The sequence below is a fragment of the Balaenoptera musculus genome, chromosome 8 (genome assembly GCF_009873245.2).
Source record: "Balaenoptera musculus isolate JJ_BM4_2016_0621 chromosome 8, mBalMus1.pri.v3, whole genome shotgun sequence".
NCBI lineage: Eukaryota > Metazoa > Chordata > Mammalia > Artiodactyla > Balaenopteridae > Balaenoptera > Balaenoptera musculus.
The window spans coordinates 110,252,705-110,275,977 of NC_045792.1; the positions used below are offsets into that span (position 1 = coordinate 110,252,705).

The following is a 23,273-nucleotide window of genomic DNA, read 5'->3' on the forward strand; positions in this document are numbered from 1 at the left end:
CGCGCCATCTGTGAGGAGGGAAGGGCAGCCCCTTCTCTTGACGGACCCCCAGGTCCTGCTGGTCTCTTCTTGGGGGAGGTCTTGCTCCTCGTGCCTCTATAGGTGGGGCTTAGTGGAGAGTCATGGGTGGGGCTCCCCTTCAAAAGGTGGCCTGGACCCACAGATTCATCAGATGGCTGAGGGGCACCATCACCTTCGCAGGAGGCTTAGGGCCAAGGGGACAGGACAGCTGGCGAGTGCACTGAGCCAGGCGGCTCCGGACACGCGGCTGCACTAAGCTCTTCTTTCGGGGGAGGGGTGCGGCTGAGAGCGCCTGTTGTCCTGCGGGGCTGCGGGCTCTCCTGGCTGCTGAGGCCATCAGGAGGGACTAGACTCCGGGAAGCACCTGGGGCACTTGGGGGCCCCTCCCAGGACCTGGCTCCAGTCCCAGATCAGGGAAGGGCCTTTGTCCCTGATCTTGTGTCCCAGCAGGCCCCAAAGCCCCGCCCCAGCCCATGGATTACACTCTGCCTGCTGCCCACTGGCTCACCCCTCGTCTGGTGCCCCCGCCCGCGAGCTCCTCCTCTCCTGGGACAAGACCCACAGTGCAGCTCTTGCGTGCACACACAGTGGACGCAGCACATCACTTCCGCCCTCCTCTGCTCAAATGTCACCCCCAGAGGCCTCCGACCACCTGCCCAAGACAGCCTCCCTCCACTCTCCTCCTCTCACCCATGACCTGGTGTCCTGAGGGCCCAAGTCTGGGGGTCTGCGGGGTCCAATGCACAACCTAACTCCTAGCTCTGCAACTCACTGGCCACTGTGTGGCCCTAGACACTTCCCTGGGACCAATTTTCTTCATCTGCTTCATCTGAACTTCTTAGGATTGTGAGCTTAAAGGGAGGTAATACAAGTAAAAATAGTTTAAAGCCCCTAGCTCACACCACATACAAGAATAACTCAAAATGGACCAAAGACCTAAATTTAAGAGCTAAAACTATAAAACTCTTAGGAAAAAGCATAGGGGTAAATCTTCATGATCTTGGATTTGGCAATGAATTCTTAGATAATGATACCAAAAGCATGAGCAACAAAAGAAAAACATTTTTGACTTCATCAAAATTAAAAACTTCTGTGCATCAAAGGACACTATCAAGAGAGTGAAAAGACGACCCACAGAATGGGAGAAAATATTTGCAAATCATATATCTGATAAGAGATCAATACCTAGAATATATAAAGAGCTCCTATGGCTCTTTAAATAAAAAAACAAAAAACCCAATTAAAAAATGGGCAAGGATTTGAACAGACATTTCTCCAAAGAAGACGTACAAAAGACCAATAAGCACATGAAAAGATGCCCCAAATCATTAGTCATTGGAAAAATGCAATTGAAATCCACAATGAGATACCACTTCACGTCCACTAGGATGACTTTTAGTTTAAAAAAAAGAAAATGAGAAGATACCCCAAGTGTTTGGTGAGGATGTGGGGAAATTGGAATCCATGTGCTTTGCTAGTGGGAATGTAAAATAGTGCAGCCACTGTGGAAAATAGTTTGGTTGTTTCTCCAAAGACCAAAAAGAATCGAAAACAGGAACTCAAACGGATACTTTTACACTAATGTTCATAACAGCATTATTCGCAGTCGCCAAAAGGTGGAAACAAACCAGGTGTCCATCAATAGATGAACAGATAAACGAAATGTGATGTGTTCATACAATGGAATATTATTCAGCCACAAAACGGAATGAAATTCTGACACAGGCTACAACAAGGATAAACCTTGAAAGTATGCTCAGTGAAATAAGCCAGCCACAAAAGGACACATACTGTATGATTCCACTTACATGAAATAAATGGAATAGCAAATCCATAGAGACAGAAAGTAGAGAAGTTACCGGGACCTGGTGGGGGGCGGGAACGGGCGCGGGTGGTTGCTTAGCGGATACAGGCTGTTCTAGGCGGGAGGAAATGGTTTCGGAAACAGTGGTGGCTGTTACAGTGTTGTGAATGTGAGGCCACTGAATCGTACACATCAAAATGGTTACAATGAAACATTTTACTCCATGTGTACTTTACCGCAGTAAACAGAAGTGCCTGTCCCACAGCCCCGAGCCCTCGGTGCTGAGTGACAGGAACAAAATCTCCTGCCTGGAAGGAGGTTGCACCCGTGTTGGCGAGACAGACAACAAGCAGGGTAGATCAGTAAACCACACACGCGTTAAACGGTGCCGAGGGCGGAGCAGAACAGAGAGCGGCGCCAGGCAGCGGGAGCCCAGGCGGACGCGGGGCAGTGAGACGCAGAGGGCGGCCTGCGAGCGCCGAGGAGCGCGGCGCCCGGGGCGTCCGGGACCCGGCGCAGCTGTGCCGAGGTCTGCAGGGCCCGCTCAGGCCACGGGAGGCCGAGGGGGCTGTGAGGGTGTGGGAGGGGTCTGGGCCCTGCTGCCAGAGGAAGGAGCTGAGACCAGGGGGAGGGGTTGCTGGCTAGTCCGGGGGCGCCGGGAGGGAGGGGAGTCACGGTCTGCGTATGTGTGGAAGATGGTTCCAACGTAGCTGATAGATTGGCAGGGAGGAGGGCTGGGGCAAGGGGAGGGTGAAGGCGGGGAGGCCCCTACAGCCCCCAAGTGCCCCCCGCCTTGCTCTCTGCCCCCTCCTCCAGTTCACTCCCCCGGACTCCGCCCACCAGGACCGCATCCTACAGCCTTCCGAAGTCCCTTGCCCCTTGTGTCCACCAGCTCACACGCCGCGGCCTCCGCTGTGGTCACTGTGAACACCCTGGACCTCCCCTCTCCATGGGTCTCACTTGGATAAAGTCTAACTGACCCCGTCTGACCCGGGCCACTGAGCGCGGCTGGGGACAGACTCTGGACAGACTCGCTGAGCACCCACCAGCCGTGAGCGCCGGACGTCCACTGCCCCTCGGCTCCCGAGGCCGCGTCCCGCTCTGTACCCACTGTCCTCAGCCCCCCATGCCACCACGGGGTGCCGTGGTGCTCTGGGCCCCGCCCTCTCCCTGCCTCCTTCTCGTGTGCCTGTTGGCATCTGTATGTCTTCTTTGGGAAAATGTTTATTCAGCGCCTCTGCCCATATTGGATTCTTTGTTTTTTCACTGTGGTGTTGTATGAGTTCTTTACACATTTTGGATATTAACCCCTTATCAGATATATGATTTGCAAATATTTTCTTTCATTCAGTAGGTTGTCTTTTCATTTTATTGATAGTTCCCTCTGCTGGGCAAAAGCTTTTTAGTTTGACGTGGTCCCACTTGTTTATTTTTGCTTTTGTTGCCTTTGCTTTTGGTGTCAACCCCAAAAAATCATTACCAGACTGATGTCAAGGAACTTACTGTAGCCTCTGTTTTCTTCTAGGAGTTTTATGGCTTCAGGTCTTAGGTTCATGTCTTCAATTCATTCTGAGTTACTTTTTGTGAATGCTGTAAGACAGTGGTCCAGTTTCATTCTTTTGCATGTATCTGTCCAGTTTTCCCAACACCTTTCATTGAAGAGACTGTCTCCATTGTGTATTCTTGGCTCTTTTATCACAAATTAATTGACCATTTATGTGTGGGTTTGTTTCTGGGCTTTCTATTCTGTCTCATTGAAAATAGGGTAATCAAAAGTTTTGATTACTATAGCTTTGTAATACAGTTTAAAATCTGAAAGAAGTGATGTCTCCAGCTTTGTTCTTCTTTTTCAAGATTGCTTTGGCTCTTCAAGGTCTTTGGTGGTTCCATACTAATTTTAGGATTGTTTGTTCTATTTCTGTGAAAAATGTCATTGGAAATTTGATAGGGATTGCATTGACTCTGTAGATTGCTTTGGGTAATATATTTTAACAAAATTAACCCTTCTCATCCATGAGCACGGAATATCTTTCCATTAACTTGTGTCCTCTTCAATTTCTTTCATCACCGTCTTGCAGTGTAAAGATATTTCACGTCCTTGGTTAAATGTATTCCTAGGTATTTTATTCTTTTTAAAATTAGTTTGCCAATATTTTTGAGGATTTTTATATCTATGTTCATCCTTTTTCATTCTCGAAATTGGTTATTTGTATCCTTTCTTTTTTTTTTGAACAGTTATACCTGGAGTGTGTCAATTAATTATTTTAAAGAAAAGAACATTTTTTTTCAATTTTTGGCTTTGTTAATCCTTTCTATTGTATACATATTTTCTATTTTTATTAATTTTTGCTCTCATATTTATTATTTTATTACTCATACTTTCCTGGAATTTAATTTGCTGCTTTTTCACCTAAATTCTTGAGAATGCCTGGATCATTTGTTTTCAGTTTTTCTTCTTTTGTAATGTGTATATTTAAAACCATAAATTTCGCTCAAGGCATGAATTTAACTGTATACTACAAGTTTTTATATGCTGTATTATTGTTATTTTTCATCTTAAAATGTGTTTTTTCACATAGTCTTTTTTTTTTTTTTTCTTACACAACCCTTTAACATGTAGAAAAACCATTCTTTACTCACTGCCATGCAAAAACAAGACATGGGCTGGATTTGACTCACAGGCCACAGTTTGCCAACCCCTGAGACAGTATGTAGTTTTTTGAGCCTGGGTTCTTTCACTCAGCACAATGCATGTGAGATGCAACCATGTGGTTGTGTCTTGGTAGTTTGTTCCTTTTCATTGTTGAGTAGTATCTCATTGTGTGGATTTTATATGATGCTTTTTAACTTGGTTTGTTCATTTAATAACCATTATGTTTTGGATCTCTTTTCGTGCTAGTGTGTATAAATATATCTCATTCTTTTTACCTTCATCATAGTTGCCCGTGGTACAGATGCACAAGTGCTTTAACCAGGGCCCTATGAATAAACATTGGATTAGTCCCATTTCCCCTACTATAAAGAGTGCTGTAGGAAACAACCTGATGCATGAAAATTGTTACGTGCAGATCAGGAAGTTATGCACCTCACTTCTACTCAGAATCACGTAGCCAATCCTAACAGCAGGAAGGAGTGGGAAATGTAGTCTAGCCGGGTGCCGGGGAGACAGGAACGGGGAATCTGGAGCACGACCAGCAGTCTTGGCTGCGCTACTCGTCCGTGTGTCCTGCTGAGCTTTCTATTGTCACGTGCATGGCTTATATATAATTATACATAAATATACATACACCCTCATATATATGTTATATATAAATTATATATTTATTTTATATAAAATTATATATAAACATATGTATATAAACATATATAAACATACACACACACTCCCCCATGGGAAACTACTTTATAACCTAAAATACAGTGCTTATTTGCAGTTTCTTTTGCCTTTATTCTTACAGACTCCACTCATTTTTTTTTTAATATTTATTTATGTATTTATTTATTGTTTGCTGTGTCTGGTCTTGGTTGTGGCGTGAGGGCTCCTCATTGCGGGGCGCCGGCTTCTCTCTAGTTGTGGAGCCCAGGCTCAGCAGTTGCGGCACGTGGGCTTAGTTGCCAAGCGCCATGTGGGATCTTTGTTCCCCAACCAGGGATCGAATCCGCATCACCTGCATTGGAAGGTGGATTCGTAACCACTGGACCACCAGGGAAGTCCCAGACTCCACTCATTTCTGAAGTTACTTAAGTCACCATCTTTTCCCCACTCCTTTTCCTGAGATTCTTTCATACATATGTAATATGGTTAGATTCTTTCATGACATATACTGCATTAGTCCTTGGATCCCCTGACATCCCAAGTGGTATTTTTAGTTTGCAGACATTAATGTTCACTCTTTGTGCTGTAAAGTTCTATGAATTTTGACAGGTGCATAATGTTGTATATCTACCTGGTGCCCAGATCCTGGTTTCTAGTGCCATTCACCAATAAAAGGTACCAGGGTTCCTTGGCTTATTCTAGCACTGGGGCAGAAAATATACAAGGTGAGTCTGGAGCATTTTACAGTGCCAGTAAGTAAGAAAGTGTTCAAAACAAATTTTAAAAAAACCTCCCAAAACTCCACAATGAAAAGGGTATGCCAAAGGGACACAGAAGCCAAAAGAAAGAACTCCCAACACCAAATCTGGAAACATTTGAGCAACAAAATGAAGTAGTATTGATTATAATCCAAGGCATAAGACAAATACCCATGAGTCCATACTGATATGTCTGTGCCCTTTATAGTCTGTGCCCTTGACATGATGTGACGAGAAGGGTGCTTTACCTCTGTGGTCGTCCTCCCAAACCCCATAACCCCAGAGAATCCTGAGAAAAACAGGAGACAAGTTCCAATAGAGGGGTACCCTATGACATACCTGAACAGTTCTCTTCAAAACTGTCCAGGTCATCAAAGACAAGGAAAGCCTGCGAAACTGTCATAGCCCAGAGGAGCCTAAGCAGATGTGACGAGTGACTGTCATGTGGGGCCCTGGATAGGGTCCTGGAATAGGAAAAGGACATCAGCGGGAAACTGAGGAAATATGAATAAAGTATGGACTTTATTTACTTAATAATGATGTATCAATATTGGTTCACTGATTGTGACAAGCGTAGCATACAGTTGTATTAGTCAGCGTTCTCCAGAGAAACAGAACTAACAGGATATAGATATGGATAGAGATTGATTATAAGGAATTGGCTCACATGATTATGGAGGCTGAGAAGTCCTGATAGCTGCAGCTGGAGAGCTGGACTCAGGACACCTGACTGTTAGCTCCGTCCTGAGAGCTGGCAGGCTTGAAACCCTACAAGGGCTGATGTTTCCGTTGAGTCCGAAGGTAAGAAAAGACTGAAGTCCCAGACGAAGCAGTTGGGCAGGAGTCGTCCCTCTCACTCATGGGAGGGGCAACTCTGTTCTCTTCAGTCCTCCGATTGGGCGAGGCTCACCCTCAGTTTGGAGGGCAACCTGCTTTACCCAGTCTGCCAAATGTTCATCTCCCCCAGAAACACCGTCACAGGTACACCCAGAACAATGTTTGATCAAATATTGGGCGTCATGGCCTAGCCAAGCTGACACATAAAATTAACCATCACACCAAGAGAACTGTGAAAATGCCCTATCGACTGGCACCAGTGTTTCTCTGTGAGCACGTCCCGTATGAAGAGTGTAGAAGCTGAGTTTCAGAGGAGGGGCATGCAAAGTAGGGAGGGGGGAGGAAGGGGGCAGCCCGCCTCTCACAGAATCTCTACCCATGAGCTTCAGTTTCTGCAAAACCTAAGAAGTACTTAGTGGACGTGTGTTTTTGTAGATTAAAGGAGGGGGCTGAGTTTTGCAACCTGGATGAGATTTTAATTTTTTGGAAAGTGCTCATTTAGTTTTGAATGAAGTTATGAAGCATAAAGTTTTTATATGACATGAAAATGGTTCTCAAACTTGATTGTGCATCAGAATTCCCTGGGTGGGGGAACTTCTTATAACAGATGACTGGGACCACCCTGGAGTTCCTGATTTCTAACAAGTTCCCAGGTGAGGCTGCTGCTGCTGGTCTAGAGACCACACTTTGAGAACCTGCGTTTTATGTGGTGAAAATAGATTTCTAATGCGATAAAAATAAGATGCGAATGTTTGCATTTGTGTGCATTTTTTCTGGGTCCTTGATGCTAAAAATGCCTGCTGCAGAGGGCTGTGCCACACGGTCAGTGCCTTTCTTCAAGAGCTTCTGTGGTTCCGAGTGTGGACACAGGGTGGTGCCACGTGCCCACAGTGTCCACCCCAGACCTTCCATGTGGCTTCGCAGCTTTGCAGGGGAGGGTGTGCACGGTGGCTGGTCTACACCCCCATCCCCGCCTCTCCCCACCCATGGGCAGCAGGGACAGGTCTAGGGTCTAGATCTAGATCACAGCTGGGTCCATGGATATGTGCTGAGGATGAACGGGGGACACTTCTGTCCTCCAGAGCCCTGGGGAGCTCTTGCGAACCCTAACCTGTCCAGGACAGGCCAGAATAGGCCTGGCTGGCCCCAAGCCCTGTTCCCTCTCCGTGGCTCAGTTTGTCCAGCTGTTACAGGGGCGCTCGTCCCCACCCTGCGCCCCCAGGGCCTTTCACTACCTTGTTCAACGTGACCGCCACTTGGCCACCACCGCTTTCTCCATGGGGCACATCGTTTTCTTTCCAGGAAAAGGCAGACCCCAGCGGAGAAGGCTGGTCCAGTACACAGGGCTGCACTCTGGGGGGGGTCAGCACGGCCGTGGGCATGAGGGAGAGGCTGGGCCAGGCTTCCCACCCCTGGCAGCCTGGGTGTGGGTGCAGGCGGCAGGGATCTGCAGAGTTTGGTTCTGGGGACTAAAAACCCGGCTGGGGTGTGGCCTGAAGCTGACCGCCATGGGTGGTAGGAGCCCCAGACGCTGCATGGATGGGAGGCGAGCAGGGCAGGTCTGTGCTTGGAAAGGTTGGTGGGAGGTGGACGTGACGGGGCTGGAGCTGGCGTGGCTAGGCTGAGCACAGGCCTGCGAAGTCTCTCTCCCCTGGGGGGCGGCCCCTAGCTCCGGTCCTGGTCCTCACTCGGGCCTCACCCATCAGCCCTGCGCTGGCCAGGGACTTGCTTGCTAGACTGGGGCTGACGCCCCGGAGCACAGCGGGCACTCTGCTGCCCGCCCCCCGCCCCCTGCCTACCCGCCCACCCCACTCAAGCCGGGATGGGTGGGGGAGGCCTCCCTCAGAGCCAGGCCTGCGCGAGGGGGCGGGAGGGCTTACCTGTGAAAGAAGAAGCTCCGCAGGCCGCGTGACTGACCCTCTCATCCACAGCCTTATCCCCAACTGGACCCCAAAGCTCTAACCAAAGGTTCAGGCGGAAGGTATTATTCGAGAGGAGGGGGAGAGCCCCCCACAGCCTGGGGCTGGCAACGAGGCCCAGCGTGGCTGGAACTAACATTCAGGACACACTCCCACCTCCGGCCTCCCAGGACTTGGCTCCTTCCTGGGAAATCAAGTCACAGGACGACAGTCAGGCTGGGGCCCTGGAAGCGGGGCTGGGAGCCCAGAAGCGAGTCCCGCGTTTAGAACGAGTGTGGCTTCTGGGGAAGAGCAAGGTAAGACGATGTCCCTTGCGGAATGTAGTCACATCGCCGATTCGCCGGCAGACCGACTAGGGTGTGATCATCCTTCGTGAGGATGGAGACTGTGGCCGAGTCTGGGGGCTTCGGACTGATGTGGTCGTCGTGTCCTGCTGCCGCCTGGCTCCTGGGCTCGGCCCGACGCTGATGTGGTCTGGAGACAGCTGAGGAGCACGCTCCGGGAAGTGGCCTTCATCACTCTCACCGGTAACCTTAGTCATTCTGATGGCGGAGTGTGATCCCGCAGTTTCCCGTCGTGTCTGATTCAACCCTGCACTCCTCCAACGTAACCCCATGCCTGGCATAGAGCCAAGGCTCCACCCAGCCCCCTAGCTGCCCACCTGCCCATCCATCCATCCAACACTGACTGAAAACCTGCCCTAGGCCCCAAAGACTCCGTGGTGAACACACCAGTCCCTGACCCTGTGAGGCTGACACACCAGCTAAAACAAGACACGTCTGAGGAGATGTCATTTGATCAGGGCCTGCATGACCTGAAAACACATGAAAACATGAGGGAAGGGCTCCCAGGCTAAGGCACCAGCATCGGGTGGAGAGGGGCCACAGCAGGGATTGGGCCTGGAGGCTGCTGGTCTGAGGCCCCTTCTCTCCCAGTTCCAAGCAGGTCTCCTTCTGCCAAGCCCTGTGACAGGAGGGGACAGCTGCGGCTGCCTCCTTGAGCTATAAAAAGCCCCAACAAGCAAGCGAGCAGAGGCCACGCCAAGCACACACTGGAACTTCACTGGGCTAAGGAGGAGCTCGGCCCCACAAGCATGCTGAGGTTGGCCCCTGCCGTCAGGCTGCTGAAAGCACCCCTGGGGGGCTGGGTGGCCCCCAAGGCACGCATCTCTGCCAAGCCGGCCAGAACACCCACTTCTCCAATGGTAGGTCCCACCAAGGCAGTGGGGCATGGGGGTGCGGGGGTGGGGGGGTGGCCTGACCCGGGCAGGGGTAGTGGGCAGTCCTGAGATGTTCTCAGGATGAGGTGGGTTTGGGGCAGGACACAGAGGGGAGAGGGGTGTCCTCTCAGGCCTGCTTGTAGAGGGGATCCTGGTGCTGGGTCTCAGTCCCTTGGCTGGAACAGTGTCCCAAGTCCAATAAAGGGGTCCCTCCAGCCATCGCCTGCAGGCCAGACTCCCAAGGCAGCCTGCAGAGTCAGCTGGGGGGTGGGAAGCTCTCTGTTCTCAGGCCCCTACTTGCCGTCTGGCAAACAGTGGTGCTGACGGCTGGGCTTGGAGGGCGCTCAGTGCATCTCGTTTACCACCCGTTAAAGGGGAAGAGTGGGCTGCTTTGAGGGTCCGTGAGAGTACAGGTGAAAATGCAAACCTGTGACCCTGGAGCTCCAGGAGAGTCAACAACTCTATTTTAAGCATAAACAAACCAAAGTCTAGAAGGTCATCTCCCAAGGTCATAAGACTAGGACTGAACACAGCCTACTGTAGCTGTTCTGGCAACGTCGCTCTGAAACCTCTGGGAGTGAAAGTCAAAGGGAAGGACTGGGCTCCAACCTGGCGTCTGATTCACTTGGGGGAGGGGTGGGGCGACTGGTCCAGGCTGTTTCAGGAAGAAACAATGCAGGTGAAATATAGCTGGCGCTTCAGAGCCTGGCTCTGAGGGTGCAGCCACTGAGAAAGAATGCAGGGTGCCAGGTGGGATGGCCTCTGAATACATGCATGCATGTGTGCTCGTATGCACGTGAGTGAGCGCGCACACACACACACACACACAGACACACACACACACACACGGGATCCCTCCCAGGCTTTCAAACAGGACCACCACTCAGAGAAAGGGCCCTGGACTTGTTCCAAGCAACTTAACACACGCCTGACACGCAGTCCGCAGGTGACCAGAAGGGAGGGTGCACGTAATGCCTGGTGGGAAGGAGTTCAAGGTCCAGGCACAGGCCAGGCTCTTGGGCAGGGGGTGGGGCTGTGATGAGAGGCCCCACCTACAGACTGGAGCCCAGCAGGCTGTCCTCCCTCATGACCGCAGGGGTCACTGCTCACACCTCGCAGGCCTCTCCACCTGACACCCGGTAAGTCTGTCTGGGGCAGACGGTGTGAACACGGCTGGGCCGAGGGTCCAACGGGTGCCAAGGGGGCAGGGCAGCCTGTCTAGCTCTCCACGCTGCTCTGGTTCGGCCCCAGGTTCAGAGGCAGGCAGCCTGGGCCTAGTGGACTCATGTGTGTTTTCTCAACCCAGGAGCAGGCCATCGGGCTCTCTGTGTTGTTCCTCGGCTTCCTGATTCCTGCAGGCTGGGTCCTGTACCACCTGGAGAGCTACAAGAAGAGCTCCATAGCATGAAGGCTCCACAGTCACGGCTCCAGGCACAGACTGGAAGATCGGATTAAACCCATCCTTCCTCCTAAGGTTTCCTTGGTGATTCTTTGTGTATGTGCATCTCCACCCCGCACCGCCCGCCCCGACGCCCGGCACCCGGCTGTCTGAGGGCTGGTTCCTGTCAGCGCCCGGGCACTCAGGCCACAGAAGCTGCCAGCTAGGTGGCAACGGGGTAGACACCTGTCAGAAGGAATAGACACCACGTCTCTCTGAGCGACAAGAAAGGCAGGACTCGCTTCCTCGGCCGCCGTGCCCACCGCCCTCCGCTCTGGCTCTGCCCTGTGCCCTGTGTGGGCAGGGATGCCCCTTTCTCAGAAATAGAGGGTGAGGAAAACCAAGGCCAAATCCCCACCAAGCCCTCCCTAGGCTCCACCTCCTGCTTTTTCATCACTTTAGGCGTAGGCTTGACCTGGGCGCTAAGCCTAAGGAGACAGAACCACGAAAAGGACAGAGCAAGGCATTAGTTATAGAAACATTCTCAAACCAAGTTGGAAAACACGTTCACACAGGTGATGTAATGGAGGCCAACCCTGGAGTGGGCCCCCTGCACACTAGGGCTGCCCCTTCTGACTCCGGGGGCGGGGGGCCCACACTCCTGCTACCTCGTCACTGAGCCCGGCGGCTCCTCCCCACTGCAGGCTACGGAGACACCCACAAAGGAGGCGCCTGCCTGTGGCTGGGCGCCCCCATCGATGACAGTCCTCTGTGACAGTCTTCACAGCACGAACAACAGTCCCTACTCCAAACTGAATCCCACCCCCCACCCCCCACAATTAAACGCAGGTCTTCTCAGCTGCCAGTTTTACCAGCCGTGAAACACCTCCCCACAGACAGGGCAGCGCAGGGCAGGGGAGACTAGGTGAGGATGTCGTGGGCCTGATGCTCCACCAGCATCTCCATGCTCTTCACGTCAGTGCACCAGAACTCCAGGCGGTCCTTCATCCCCTTGATCTGAGGGCAAACCAGGACACACGTATCTTAAGGCCCTTGGGAATCACAGCACCTGACGGGGCAGTCCTAAATTTCCAGCTAATCCTTTAGGGCAGCATTAATAAAAAGGACATCAGAGCTGGGAAAGCGGGGTGTGTGAGATGGGATTATCCCAGCCAATTCTTATCAGAAGGACATGAGGAAAAACTTGCATGAAAGAAAACAGGCAAGAACAGAGGAAATCCAGAGGATTAAATTTCCAGCAAATATAAATAAGATGGATATGAGCTCAGATCACGGAACCAGGAAAGTACTTGATCGGAGCACCAATTTAAAGATTAAAAGGCATCACCAGCACGACCAGCACTGCTGTCACAATACGCTTTAAACGCAGGGTTCAAATCTCAAGCTTGCACTAAATTAGGTTCTTTGAAAAGCCCTTATAGTCCCTAGAGCAGTAATTCATTCTCTGAAATCTCTTGTCTAACGATGCTTTCTTCCTAAACGGCTTCCATCCAGATGAAACTAAGGCAGCACAGATACAACCCAAAACACCCACGAAGTTGAACCATGTATTTCAAGCACATCACCTGCTGCAAATCCAGCACGCGGGGCTGCACCCAGGTCATGTGAACGCGCTTATCCACCTCGTCAATACTGCCTCTCACCAGCCCCACCGAGAGGGCCTTCATCACCAGCAGCTCCACCTGTGCAGAGGGGGGATCGTGTAAGACACCCTGGTGCCAGCACGCGCGCGCCTGTGGACCCCGCCAGCCGTGAAACGCAAGGGGAACAAGGGGCAGTTTCTGTCTGCGGTCTGAGTCTGGGGGCAGCAGGCTCACACAGGAGTCCTGACTGCCCCCGAGGAGCAGCTTTGCTGCTGCGACATCCCGAGTCTAAGAACTTTATACCTCATTCACGGTGATTTTCGCACTCTTGGCAATTTCTTCAAAAGTGAGTTGTCTATGATTGGCAGGTCGTGTGAAAGTCATCTGAAAAAAAGTTTTGTTTATTAACTATTTTTCCATAAAAAGATTGTCAGAGAACTGATTGATAAGGATATGTCTGTCAATACTTGCTCTGAAAATACAGATCTTATCAGTACCACACATACTAAAATTTTCTTAATATTAGTCATATATCTTATCTCACTAAGCTTTCAATTCCTAGATAAGAAGGTGAAATACGCTTTATGGTAGTTTGCTACAATAGTCACTATTCGTTTCCCGAACAAGTACTTGAGGCTGCCATGTGCCAGGGCTGTACCTAGAGCTGGGGATTCCGTGGGGAACTAGAAACACAAGGTCCCTTTTCTCAAGAAGCTTAAATTCTAGTGTGGGAAACCGGATGAGCATGCAGACAAAGAACGGCAAGTGCAATGAGGGGGCAGCTCCCGCAGCGCAGGTGGTCGGGGGATGCCTCTCTGAGGCGGCGTCATCTAAGCTGAGAGCCGAACACAAACTAAAAAAGCAAGTTGGGGCAGAGGCAGAGGAAGGGTGCCGGAGAGGGTGCGGGCCAGGAGAGCTAGCGGCCCAGCTCCGGCTGCGCCCGAGGGCCTGGAAGTGGGCGGGGCCTCGCTTACCTCCATGAGACACAGCAACTGGATTTTCCTCAGAAGCGGGGCCTCGCTGGCTGCTAAGTCAGGCTGCAAAGCGAACGGTACCAGTTACCTGACCTGGCTTTGAAATTCTTGCTACAGCCGTCAACTGGACGAAAAGAAACTGGGCAGGTCCAAACACTTTAGCTCACTGAGGCTCATTATTCGCTTCAAGTGATGTGAACTTCACTTTTCTCAGGAAATCATTAGGAGAAGGCCTTCTTCTAATGCTTAGTTGAAGGCCTAAGGATTTTCCAAGACAAGGAGTTTACAGGGTAAGACTTGTGCTGCTGTCACAAACACCAGGGAGCGGGCCCACGGGGTGTATGTGGGCGTTGCAAGAGGACTCTCGCGCGAGGAAAGGCAGGGAGGGCACAGCCGATGCCCGAGCGGGTCTGGGTGCAGTGCCTGCTCAGCCAGCTTGGGGTCAATGGGGCCGCCGAGGAACACAATGCTGAAGTTCCGGACACTCGTTCTGAACTGAAAGCGCAAGTTAGTAATCCGTCACGAAAAGCAGCATTGTCATGAGAACCACAATGCACCTCTGCACAACCTGTACAACCTCCTTGCAGCTGGGTCTAAAGGTTACTTGCTGAGCACAGAGCCAAACCGTGGAGAGCGGCTTCCCTGATTCAATGTTTAGTAGCTCAGACCCCGACACGGGCAGCCCTGACAGCGGCACCTCTGCTACGGCCGTGGACGAGTCAAGCGCTTCAGAAAGGGCCCCTCCCCCGGCACGAGCTCTTGCTGCCTGGCCAGACACCGCTGGCAAGCACCTCCCAAGTTCCCACTCCTCCTGACATCTCCGTGCCAGCCGTCTTTCTTTCTGAGTGGCACACCTTCCCGAGACGCCGACACACAGGCCTCGTTAGGCTGGCTGCATCTGCTTTCTGCCTCTTCACAGCCCATTGTTATCTACTCTGTGCCCTTATGTGTCAGTCCTACAAGTTCATCTTGAACTTTGAGAAGATGGAAAGTTCCAGAAAAGTATAAAGACTATAACACAACCACAATTCCTATCACCACTAACATTTTAGTAATTATTTGCTTCTAATAATTTCATTTAAAAAGAGTAACCTTCCTGTTAAACTTCAAATCCTTGTCAAGTGCTCTCCTCACTGAGTCCCACTCAACGCAGGCTCCTTCCCCCATGCAGACCCCTCTCCCCCCGCTCCCCGCCCCACGATCTCCCCGTTCCCGTCACTCACTCGCTCTAGCCCCACGTGCCCTATCTCACTTCGCCGACACGCTGAAAGCTTCCTCTCCCTCTGCTAAACACGCCCTTCCATACTCGTCACTAGCTACTTCCCACTCATTCCTAAGGTCACACACAGAGCAGTCCTGCTCTGGGGAAGCTTCCGGTGACACCCCCTCCACCCAACACAGGCGAAGCTCTCTCTGCTTGTGACCCTGAGCAAGGCCACAGCAACTGAGGCCACAGCAACCGAGCTACCACAGTAACCGAGGCCACAGTAACCGAGGCCACAGTAACCGAGCTACCACAGCAGCGCATCAGCGACCGAGCCACCTGCTCGATGAGAGCAAAGTGGCGGGTAGAGGGAAGGCACTCAACAGACGGCAGACACACGAGCTCCACGCGGGGGCTCCGCCAGCCCTGCCGGTGGCTGACCTGCTGGCCCCAGGCGGTCTTCAGAGTCTGGAATCGCTCTACGTTGCCGCTGTTAAAGGCATAGAGGGTGTCAATCAGCCACTGCCGGTCAGTGTTCCTCAGCGACTCCAGCACGGGGTGCATGAGCTGTGAGGACGGAGACAGTCAGCTGACAGAAAGTCACGGTCTCCCCAGTGTTAAGGAATCTGTACCCCAGGTCCACATACCAGCTCTCCGAAGTTGAAGACCCCCTCGCCAAGGAGTCCCGCCAGGCCCAGCGTGAAAGCTCTCTCCTGCTGCTCAGACACTGCGGCGACAACACGGCTCCAGTTACACGCCAGCCACGAGACTCAGTCCTGTCTGGCTTTAGAACTCTCACAGAAAATGTAAAGAAACTGTTCTGTGTGATGGTTGTATGACAAAGCCCTAAGATTAGGCATCTCTTTTAAAGTACTGGATTGACTTAGTTATACCTGGAACCATATAAATGGCTTTTGTGGGAAAGGCATTCATTGCTTATTTTTACCGAACTATACATGAATCTACTGACATTTTCAGCCTGTCTACTGCCTGGCAGGGGGGCTCCTCATCCCTCTGGCCTGCCATGGGAAGCAGCACCACTTCTTATTTATCTCCGAGCCACCACATTTAGCCTCTTTTGACTAGAACTCTGTTCCCTTATTCTCTTGACACATTAGTTGCTTTTTCCAATATATTTTGTTCCCTTATACTCTTGACCACATTTGTTGCTTTTTCTAATATATTTTCCTTGAGATGCAGCAATTAAAACTGTACTAACAATTTTAGGAGTTGCTGGTCCCCTTAGCTTCAACAGTATACTGTGAAAAACATCTAAAATATGCTGAAATTGGCTAAATTTCTTTTCTAAACACATATTCCTTGCACTTTTCCCAAAAGTCACTGCTCACTTTTCTTTCCACCCTCAAACCCTTGAAAATTCCATAATTTATTCCCCTGGGTCCAGCATTTCAGTTTTTACGACAAGAGTCCCAGGTTCAGGGATCTCACCGTGCCCTCCGTCCTGCGAGGGCTTAAGGCACCCACATCACTGTCCTGCTCACAGAGGCCTCTGACTCAGAGAACAGAGGGACCTGGAGAAGGGGCAGTAAAGGGGCTACGAGGCGCGAGCCTCATTTTCACCTGAATTAAACGCTGAAGACAAATACAATGCAGAAACGAAGCTTAAACAACTCTTCCCACCACATGGACTTTCTTCTAAAAGGAATGAACACATCTGAATAGTTCCTGAGATCGGCTGCCTTAGGCATGTCACAGCTGCTATGTCGTGTGAGTGAGCTCCTCGTGTGACACGGACTTTTTGGCCACGTTACCTGGCAGATCCTTGATGTCAACACAGCCCAGAAACCGCAGCGCATCTTTGTAGTAGGATGCGTGGTTTCCGATTGTTTGATAGTATTTACTGGAGAGGTCGTAGAAACGACTGTGAACAGATGTCACCCCAGGGAGGTTATTGAGCATTTCTTCAACATCTTCAATTGTTTCCTACACACAGGAAGTGAGATTGCCTTTCTTTGTAACTTGAAACATTTTTCAAGTAACATATGACAAGATGAAAAGCAAAAGCCACAAATGACTGATAAATTTGACTACGTTAAAATGGAAAACTTCAGTTCATCCAAAACACAGATAAAAGAACAAAGACAAGCTATAGACTATGAAAAGATATTTAAAGCACATGCAACCCATAGGGGAATATGACCAAGGCTAAGTAAAAAACTCTTAAAAATCAAGAGAAGATAAGCAACACAGAAAAATGGGCAAAAGAAAAGATAAAACGGGCAATTTATAGAAGTGGAGACATGAGCAGAGTGGTCAATAAACCACCAGTAATCAAGAAATGTAAAGTACACTTTCAGTGAGATACCATCTCATCTCAACACATCAGTACGAACTGAGCAGCCTGAAAATATCAAGCGTTGAAGGTGTGGAGCTTCGGGAGTGCCTGTATGACGCACTGACCACATAAGCTGGTCTGCTATCCATATTCACACCTATCCCCAAAATTACACTAAAATGAAAGTAAGAAAGGCATAAACACAGACAGGAATCTTCAACAATGATAATTAGGAAGCAGAGAGGGCTGGGTCAATGGTGAACGGCGAGAACCCACGTGCTGTGGACCACTGGAGGCCGTGTGGGCTCCTGCTGGACGGGCGTGCTGTGGTCACACAGGGGAGAACTCCGTTTAAGGGCAACAGGCATCGTGTCAACAACTTATTCTTAAGTGGTTTTGAAAAGAAAAAAAAAAACCACACACACACAGAACCACAAGGCAAAGTGGTGAAATGTTAACAATGGGAGTCTGAGGTAAGGGGAGAGGAGAGTTCTTTTGCTATTTTTGCAACTTTCTTGTAATTTAAAATTATTTAAAAATAAAGTGTCAAACAAGAAAAATAGGATTTTTGCCCCCTACAACTTTAAACAACGATAAACCTGTACTGCCGCAATCTCACCTTTGTAACTTGTAGGTCCCCGATATTTAATTTTAGAGCTCCAATTGCGGTTTTACACAGGATCACTGCCTCATCGCTACTTTTCACCTAAAGAATCAGAAACAAGGGAGCCTCAGAACTGTGGGCAGTAGACTAACAAGGAAGGTATCTGAACACTGATTTAACCTGCAGGACTACAGACACACTGGTCTCTAGAGTTGTGACAGGGAGCACAGACACAAACTATAAGTCAAACATATTTTAAAAGATCTGGCTCAAACTTCACAGTTACCTTCTCACGAGTCTTTTCCAGAAAAGTAAGAGCCACATTAGGATCTAGAAAAGAGAGAACAAAGTCAGAAGAACCACCAACAGAGTATCTTTACAGATTAGTTTCTACCAACCAGGACATTTTTAGGTGGGATAATCTTTAGGTTTAGACCATAAAATACAAAACTTAGAATTTTACGTTTTCTACCGAAATGCAAAAGTTCAAATAACTTATACTTCAAGATCATTTAAATTACCATTAGGATCTGTTCCTTTATGAAACAAAGTGAGACTCACCAGTCATCTGTCTAACTACATGAAGAATGATTTCTACCAGGGACAAAGGATTCACCCTGAAATAAAAACCACATCTTTGAGTGTCAACAAATATCAATGTATCCATTTTCAAAAACAAAAACTGACAAAAGAGTTTTACCTGTGTTCAAATTCACTGATGAAGTTTTCATAAAGCTGTGGAACCAAAACATGGAGAGTAGTTACAGGACGTCTTTCACTCGGCAAAAGCAGAACTTCAGTCACTACCATGATGCCCATCACGCAGTAGGCACTGCATAAATGTTTGCTGAATGACGGAAGACCCATATTGGGGCTTACTAAGTTCACATAAACGATCACCAATAAATTACTGAAGAAAGCTACGGGTTTTTTTTTTTGGCTTTGGGAATTAGAACCCTGCCCTGTGAGAATCTCCTGAAGACCAACTTCTCTATTCGTCCTCCAAAGTATGCTGAGTAAAACAGACTATCAGTTTGAAAGGTTCACTAACCTGACAGAGGTTAGAAGGCTGCAGGCTAATTACGTCCCATTATCAAATATCTTAGCCATGCAGCAAACATTTGAGCACTTACTCAGACCCTTTGCTAGGCGCTACAGACACAGAACGTATAAGACAAAAGCTGAGCTTTTAAGGAGCTTCTGGCCTAGTAAAGAGAGACTTGCAAACAAATAAGTGACAACACTGTGAGTTAAAAAGCAAGGAAAAAAGCACATAGCTGGATCAGCCAATGAGAGAGGTTGCAAATATTCTGCTATGAGTAGAAAGTGACTTAAAGACAAGAAGCCAAAGAAGAGAGATGAACAATTATGAATTATCCATAACTATGATACAGAACCTTAGGGAACAAATATTAAGACAGCTCTAATTTATCATTTTCCCACATATTCCAAAAGACAGCATGCCCAGCAAAATCTCCAGGCTTACAGATGATTACAAGTTGCTTTGAGCAGTACAATGTCAAACTGGTAGATACAAACCACAGGAAAATCTTAGAAGCCCAGATGGTGGAATAACAAAGTGGTAAGCTTCACTGTGAGCACATATAAAGTAATGTATTCAGGGCAAATAATTCAAACTATCATTATGAACTAGCTTGCAGTTCCAATGCATGAATCAGTTCCTCTGATTCATCCAGATTCCGAGAGAAAGACAACAAGGAGAGATGTCAGGAAAGACTTCGAAGAGTAGGCTACCAGTGAACAAATCTGGGGTGGGGTGGGTTTGTCAGGAGATCTGGGAAAGGCTGGGGCAGAGAGTGTATTTTTCTGTTGACAAAATTCTAGAAGTGCTCTATTACAGAGGCAGCATGATACTAAGCAGCATTCCCCCTCCAGGCCTCCTTTCCCCCAGGGAAGCACATCTTCCACACTGCCCAGGACGAAGTGTTCGGGCAAACAAGCAGAGTCAGTGGGGGAGAGGGAAGAGGAGTGATGGCAGTTATAACAGTTGTCCACCTTCCCTGTGGTCCAGTGGTTGAGACTCCGCGTTCCCAATGCAGGGGGCCCGGGTTTGAACCCTGGTCAGGGAACTAGATCCCGAATGCCGCAGCTAAGAGCCCGCATGCTGCAACTAGATCTCGCACGTGGCAACGAAGATCCCTCGTGCCCCAACTAAAACCCAGCGTAGCCAAATAAATTAAAAAAAAAAAAATCTATAAACAATAAGATACAGGGGCATGGTAAGAGAGAGCATTTTAGGTTGGGATTTCAGAAGAAGCCAGAATGTCTGTGTTTGAATCCTCTTCTGTCACTTATTAGCTGTGATCTATGGCCAGTCACTTAAGCTCTTGGTGTCTGCCTCTACATCAAAAAAAAAATAGGAGAGAAATAGGACAGCAGTAGTACTTATCTCCCAACGTTGTTACAAGGAGTGAATGAGTAAATGTGTAAAGCACTCAGAACAAACGGCACCTGACAAAAAGAGGTGGCTGAATAAGCTTATTGTTATATATATTACTATTGTAAAGCCCACCTATTAAAAAGTACTTGAACACATTTATATACTCTGACCTAGCATGGCAAATCATTTACCTTAATGAGACCATCTCCTTGGGCAAAGCATGGGTCCTGCACAAAATCAAGCACCTGAAGTGTCAGCTGATGCCACAACCTGAAAAACACAAGGCTCTTAAGACCTATAACCTAGCATCAGTCACAGACATCTTCACCCTTGATGGTCCTATCAAATAACAAATACTAACCAGTCTCTACTGTGTAATACAAGAATGCTAAAGCAGATGCTTTTTAAAGCTGAGTTCTTTCCCTGGCTCTGCTACTCAATGGTTATGTCACCTTGAGATCACTTAACCTCTCTAAGACTCAGTTTCCTCAGCTATAAATGGAGAACACCTTTCCAGACTACCTCAAAGGGTTATTGAGAGGCTTGACTGGAAACAAGAACTCTGGGATCATACATACCTAATTTGAAATCCTGGCTCTTCTACCTATTAGTTAAGTATCTCAGGGAAGGAGCTTAAACTGAGCTTCAGCTTCCTCATCTTTAAACAGGATGAAGGACTGAATGAGCTAATACAGAAAGCCTCTAGAACAATGACATAGCACATTTGAAACCAAAGGCTAATTTCTAAGGGTGCAAATAAAATGCTCTGAAAAATACAAAGTACTACACACGCAATTATTTGCCAAAAACTAAGAATTTTCTCTCAAAAACTGCTAATAGCAGAAGGCTGCTGAACATCATGAAAACACATACTGAACGTCCATGTGAGAGGCACTTCGCTAAAGGCTAGGGCTCTTAACAGGGAGGTATTACAAGAGGTGTATTTTTCCATGGAACATCACTAAACCAATGCCAGCAACTCATTCTATTCATTTAAAAAGAGGTTATTGCTTAGCAACTGAGAATTTAATTGTTCTGAAATTCACCCTGTTTCTAAGCAAAACCAAACTCTGAGATCTCTCTAGGGGCACAAAGCCCAACATGAAATGCAATAAAAAGTATGGGCCATGGGAGAGGGGAGAAGTGGTTGCACCCCACCGTGTAACCAGAGGCAGAATCAACAGGGGAAAAACCCACAAAACTGCACTGGCCTCTGGTTTATCTGTTCCAGACTGCCGAGAAAGATAACTGTAGGTACAGTGCCACTATGACAAAGCTAAGTACAAGACACCGGTATCTGTAATACAAAATGTATGGCAGCCTGACCCCGAAAGGGTGTTTTGCTTGTTTGACTGGAATCAAGAGCTAAAATCACAGCCCTGAACCGTTTTCGTTAAGACCAGAAGGAAGGGGAGTTTCGAAGCCTCAGTCACAGCCCCTCGGTCTGGAAGGCAGTGAACCCTAGATCCCAAAACCCAGCCTACGGCTCTCCTCCTCGGTCCTTGCGGGATGTCACCCCTCTCCCTCGTCGGCCCTGCCTTCCGGGTTCCTCAGCGCACCTCCTCGGTCTAGCCTGTCCCCACTCTCTCCACACGGGTCTGAGCGCCCTCAGTCCATCAAGGTCCCGGCCCCCCCCCCCGTCCCCACTCCGTGTCGCTCTCCTATCGCAGGACGCCCGGGTCCCCTTGGCTCGGCGCTCACTTCTTCGTGTAGAGCTCCTCCAGACGGTGCCACACGGCGGCCTGGCCGGGCCCGGAGCTCTGGCTCTGCTGTAAGAAGCCGGGTACGTCCTTCATGACGGGAGGAAGACCCCGGGACAGCGGTACTGCGGAGACGGCCGGGCCGCGGGGTAGGGCTGCCAGAAGTGCTCACTCACTTCCGGCGCCGCGTCGCGCGGGGCAGGCCGGGAACGCCATACGCGACGTGGGGCGCCCGCTGGTTGTCATGGTAACCGCGCCTAGTTCCTTCGGGCAGAGTTCTCCTCAGGGTTTGTACCGGAATCCCCTGGCAGCTGGCCGTGCTACTGTGGCGTTGAAGAGTACGGGCGCCTGGGTCGAACCAGCCATCGACTGGCTGTGTGGCCTCGGCCTTTGTGACCCAATGTTCCCGATTCAAGTGGGATGATAACAATACTACCTTCCTAGTAGTGGCTTGCGAGGACTAAGTGTAAATATGATGCCTGTCCATAGAAAGCACTCCCGAAGTGTTAGTTACCATCGCCATCTCAACTGAAAAAAGGCGGGAGCGAGGGTAGAGAAATGCAGGTTCCTGGTTTGGTCTTGGGTACCAGAGGAGGGAGATCATCAGACAAGGAAAGCGGCCCCACCTTGCGTCCACCTCCACCTGGGCTGCCGGGGCCGGGAAAGAGAGCGCGAGGCTGTGGTAAAGGCTTGCGGGGGCGGAGCGAGGGCGCACCGAGAGGGGCAGGGCGCGCTGGAGGCGGGGAAAGAGAGCGCAAGGGTGTGGTAAGGACGCGCTGGGGCGGGGCAAGGGTGCACCGAGAGGGGCGGGGCGCGCTGGGGGGCGGGGAAAGAGAGCGCAAGGGTGTGGTAAGGGCTTGCGGGGGCGGGGCGAGGGTGCACCGAGAGGGGCGGGGCGCGCTGGGGGGCGGGGAAAGAGGGCGCAAGGGTGTGGTAAGGACGCGCTGGGGCGGGGCGAGGGTGCCCCGAGAGGGGCGGGGCGCGCTGGGGGGCGGGGAAAGAGGGCGCAAGGGTGTGGTAAGGACGCGCTGGGGCGGGGCGAGGGTGCCCCGAGAGGGGCGGGGCGCGCTGGGGGGCGGGGAAAGAGAGCGCAAGGGTGTGGTAAGGGCTTGCGGGGGCGGGGCGAGGGTGCACCGAGAGGGGCGGGGCGCGCTGGGGGGCGGGGAAAGAGCGCAAGGGTGTGGTAAGGGCTTGCGGGGGCGGGGCGAGGGTGCACGGAGAGGGGCGGGGCGCGCTGG

The 23,273-nt window shown here is 50.1% G+C and overlaps 1 protein-coding gene across 2 annotated transcripts; it reads right to left on the minus strand.

Annotated features, from left to right (window-relative positions):
- Positions 1–11,764: 11,764 nt before the first annotated feature.
- Positions 11,765–22,230, minus strand: PSMD13 (proteasome 26S subunit, non-ATPase 13). 2 transcript variants are annotated; one of them, XM_036861433.1, is made up of 13 exons: positions 22,037–22,229; positions 20,527–20,605; positions 18,635–18,669; positions 18,496–18,551; positions 18,221–18,264; positions 17,950–18,036; positions 16,807–16,978; positions 15,682–15,761; positions 15,476–15,601; positions 13,831–13,893; positions 13,160–13,240; positions 12,839–12,955; positions 11,765–12,269 (listed from the first exon to the last, which is right to left on the minus strand). In XM_036861433.1, the coding sequence occupies exons 1-13, from the start codon at positions 22,129–22,131 to the stop codon at positions 12,174–12,176; spliced, it is 1,131 nt and encodes a 376-aa protein (XP_036717328.1). In that variant the 5' UTR covers positions 22,132–22,229; the 3' UTR covers positions 11,765–12,173. The 2 variants fall into 2 exon arrangements, with proteins under 2 accessions (XP_036717328.1, XP_036717329.1); XM_036861434.1 differs by lacking the exon at positions 13,831–13,893 and having other exon boundaries at positions 11,787–12,269; positions 22,037–22,230.
- Between the last annotated feature and the right edge of the window lie 1,043 nt (positions 22,231–23,273).

Excerpts from the sequence above, each read along its gene's own strand:
- PSMD13 (XM_036861433.1), bottom strand. The coding sequence starts at position 22,131 with ATGAAGGACGTACCCGGCTTCTTACAGCAGAGCCAGAGCTCCGGGCCC. Across the intron at positions 18,552-18,634 it reads ATCAGTGAATTTGAACACAG|GGTGAATCCTTTGTCCCTGG; the intron begins GTAAAACTCTTT and ends TTTTTATTTCAG. Across the intron at positions 18,037-18,220 it reads TGGAAAAGACTCGTGAGAAG|GTGAAAAGTAGCGATGAGGC; the intron begins GTAACTGTGAAG and ends CTGATTCTTTAG.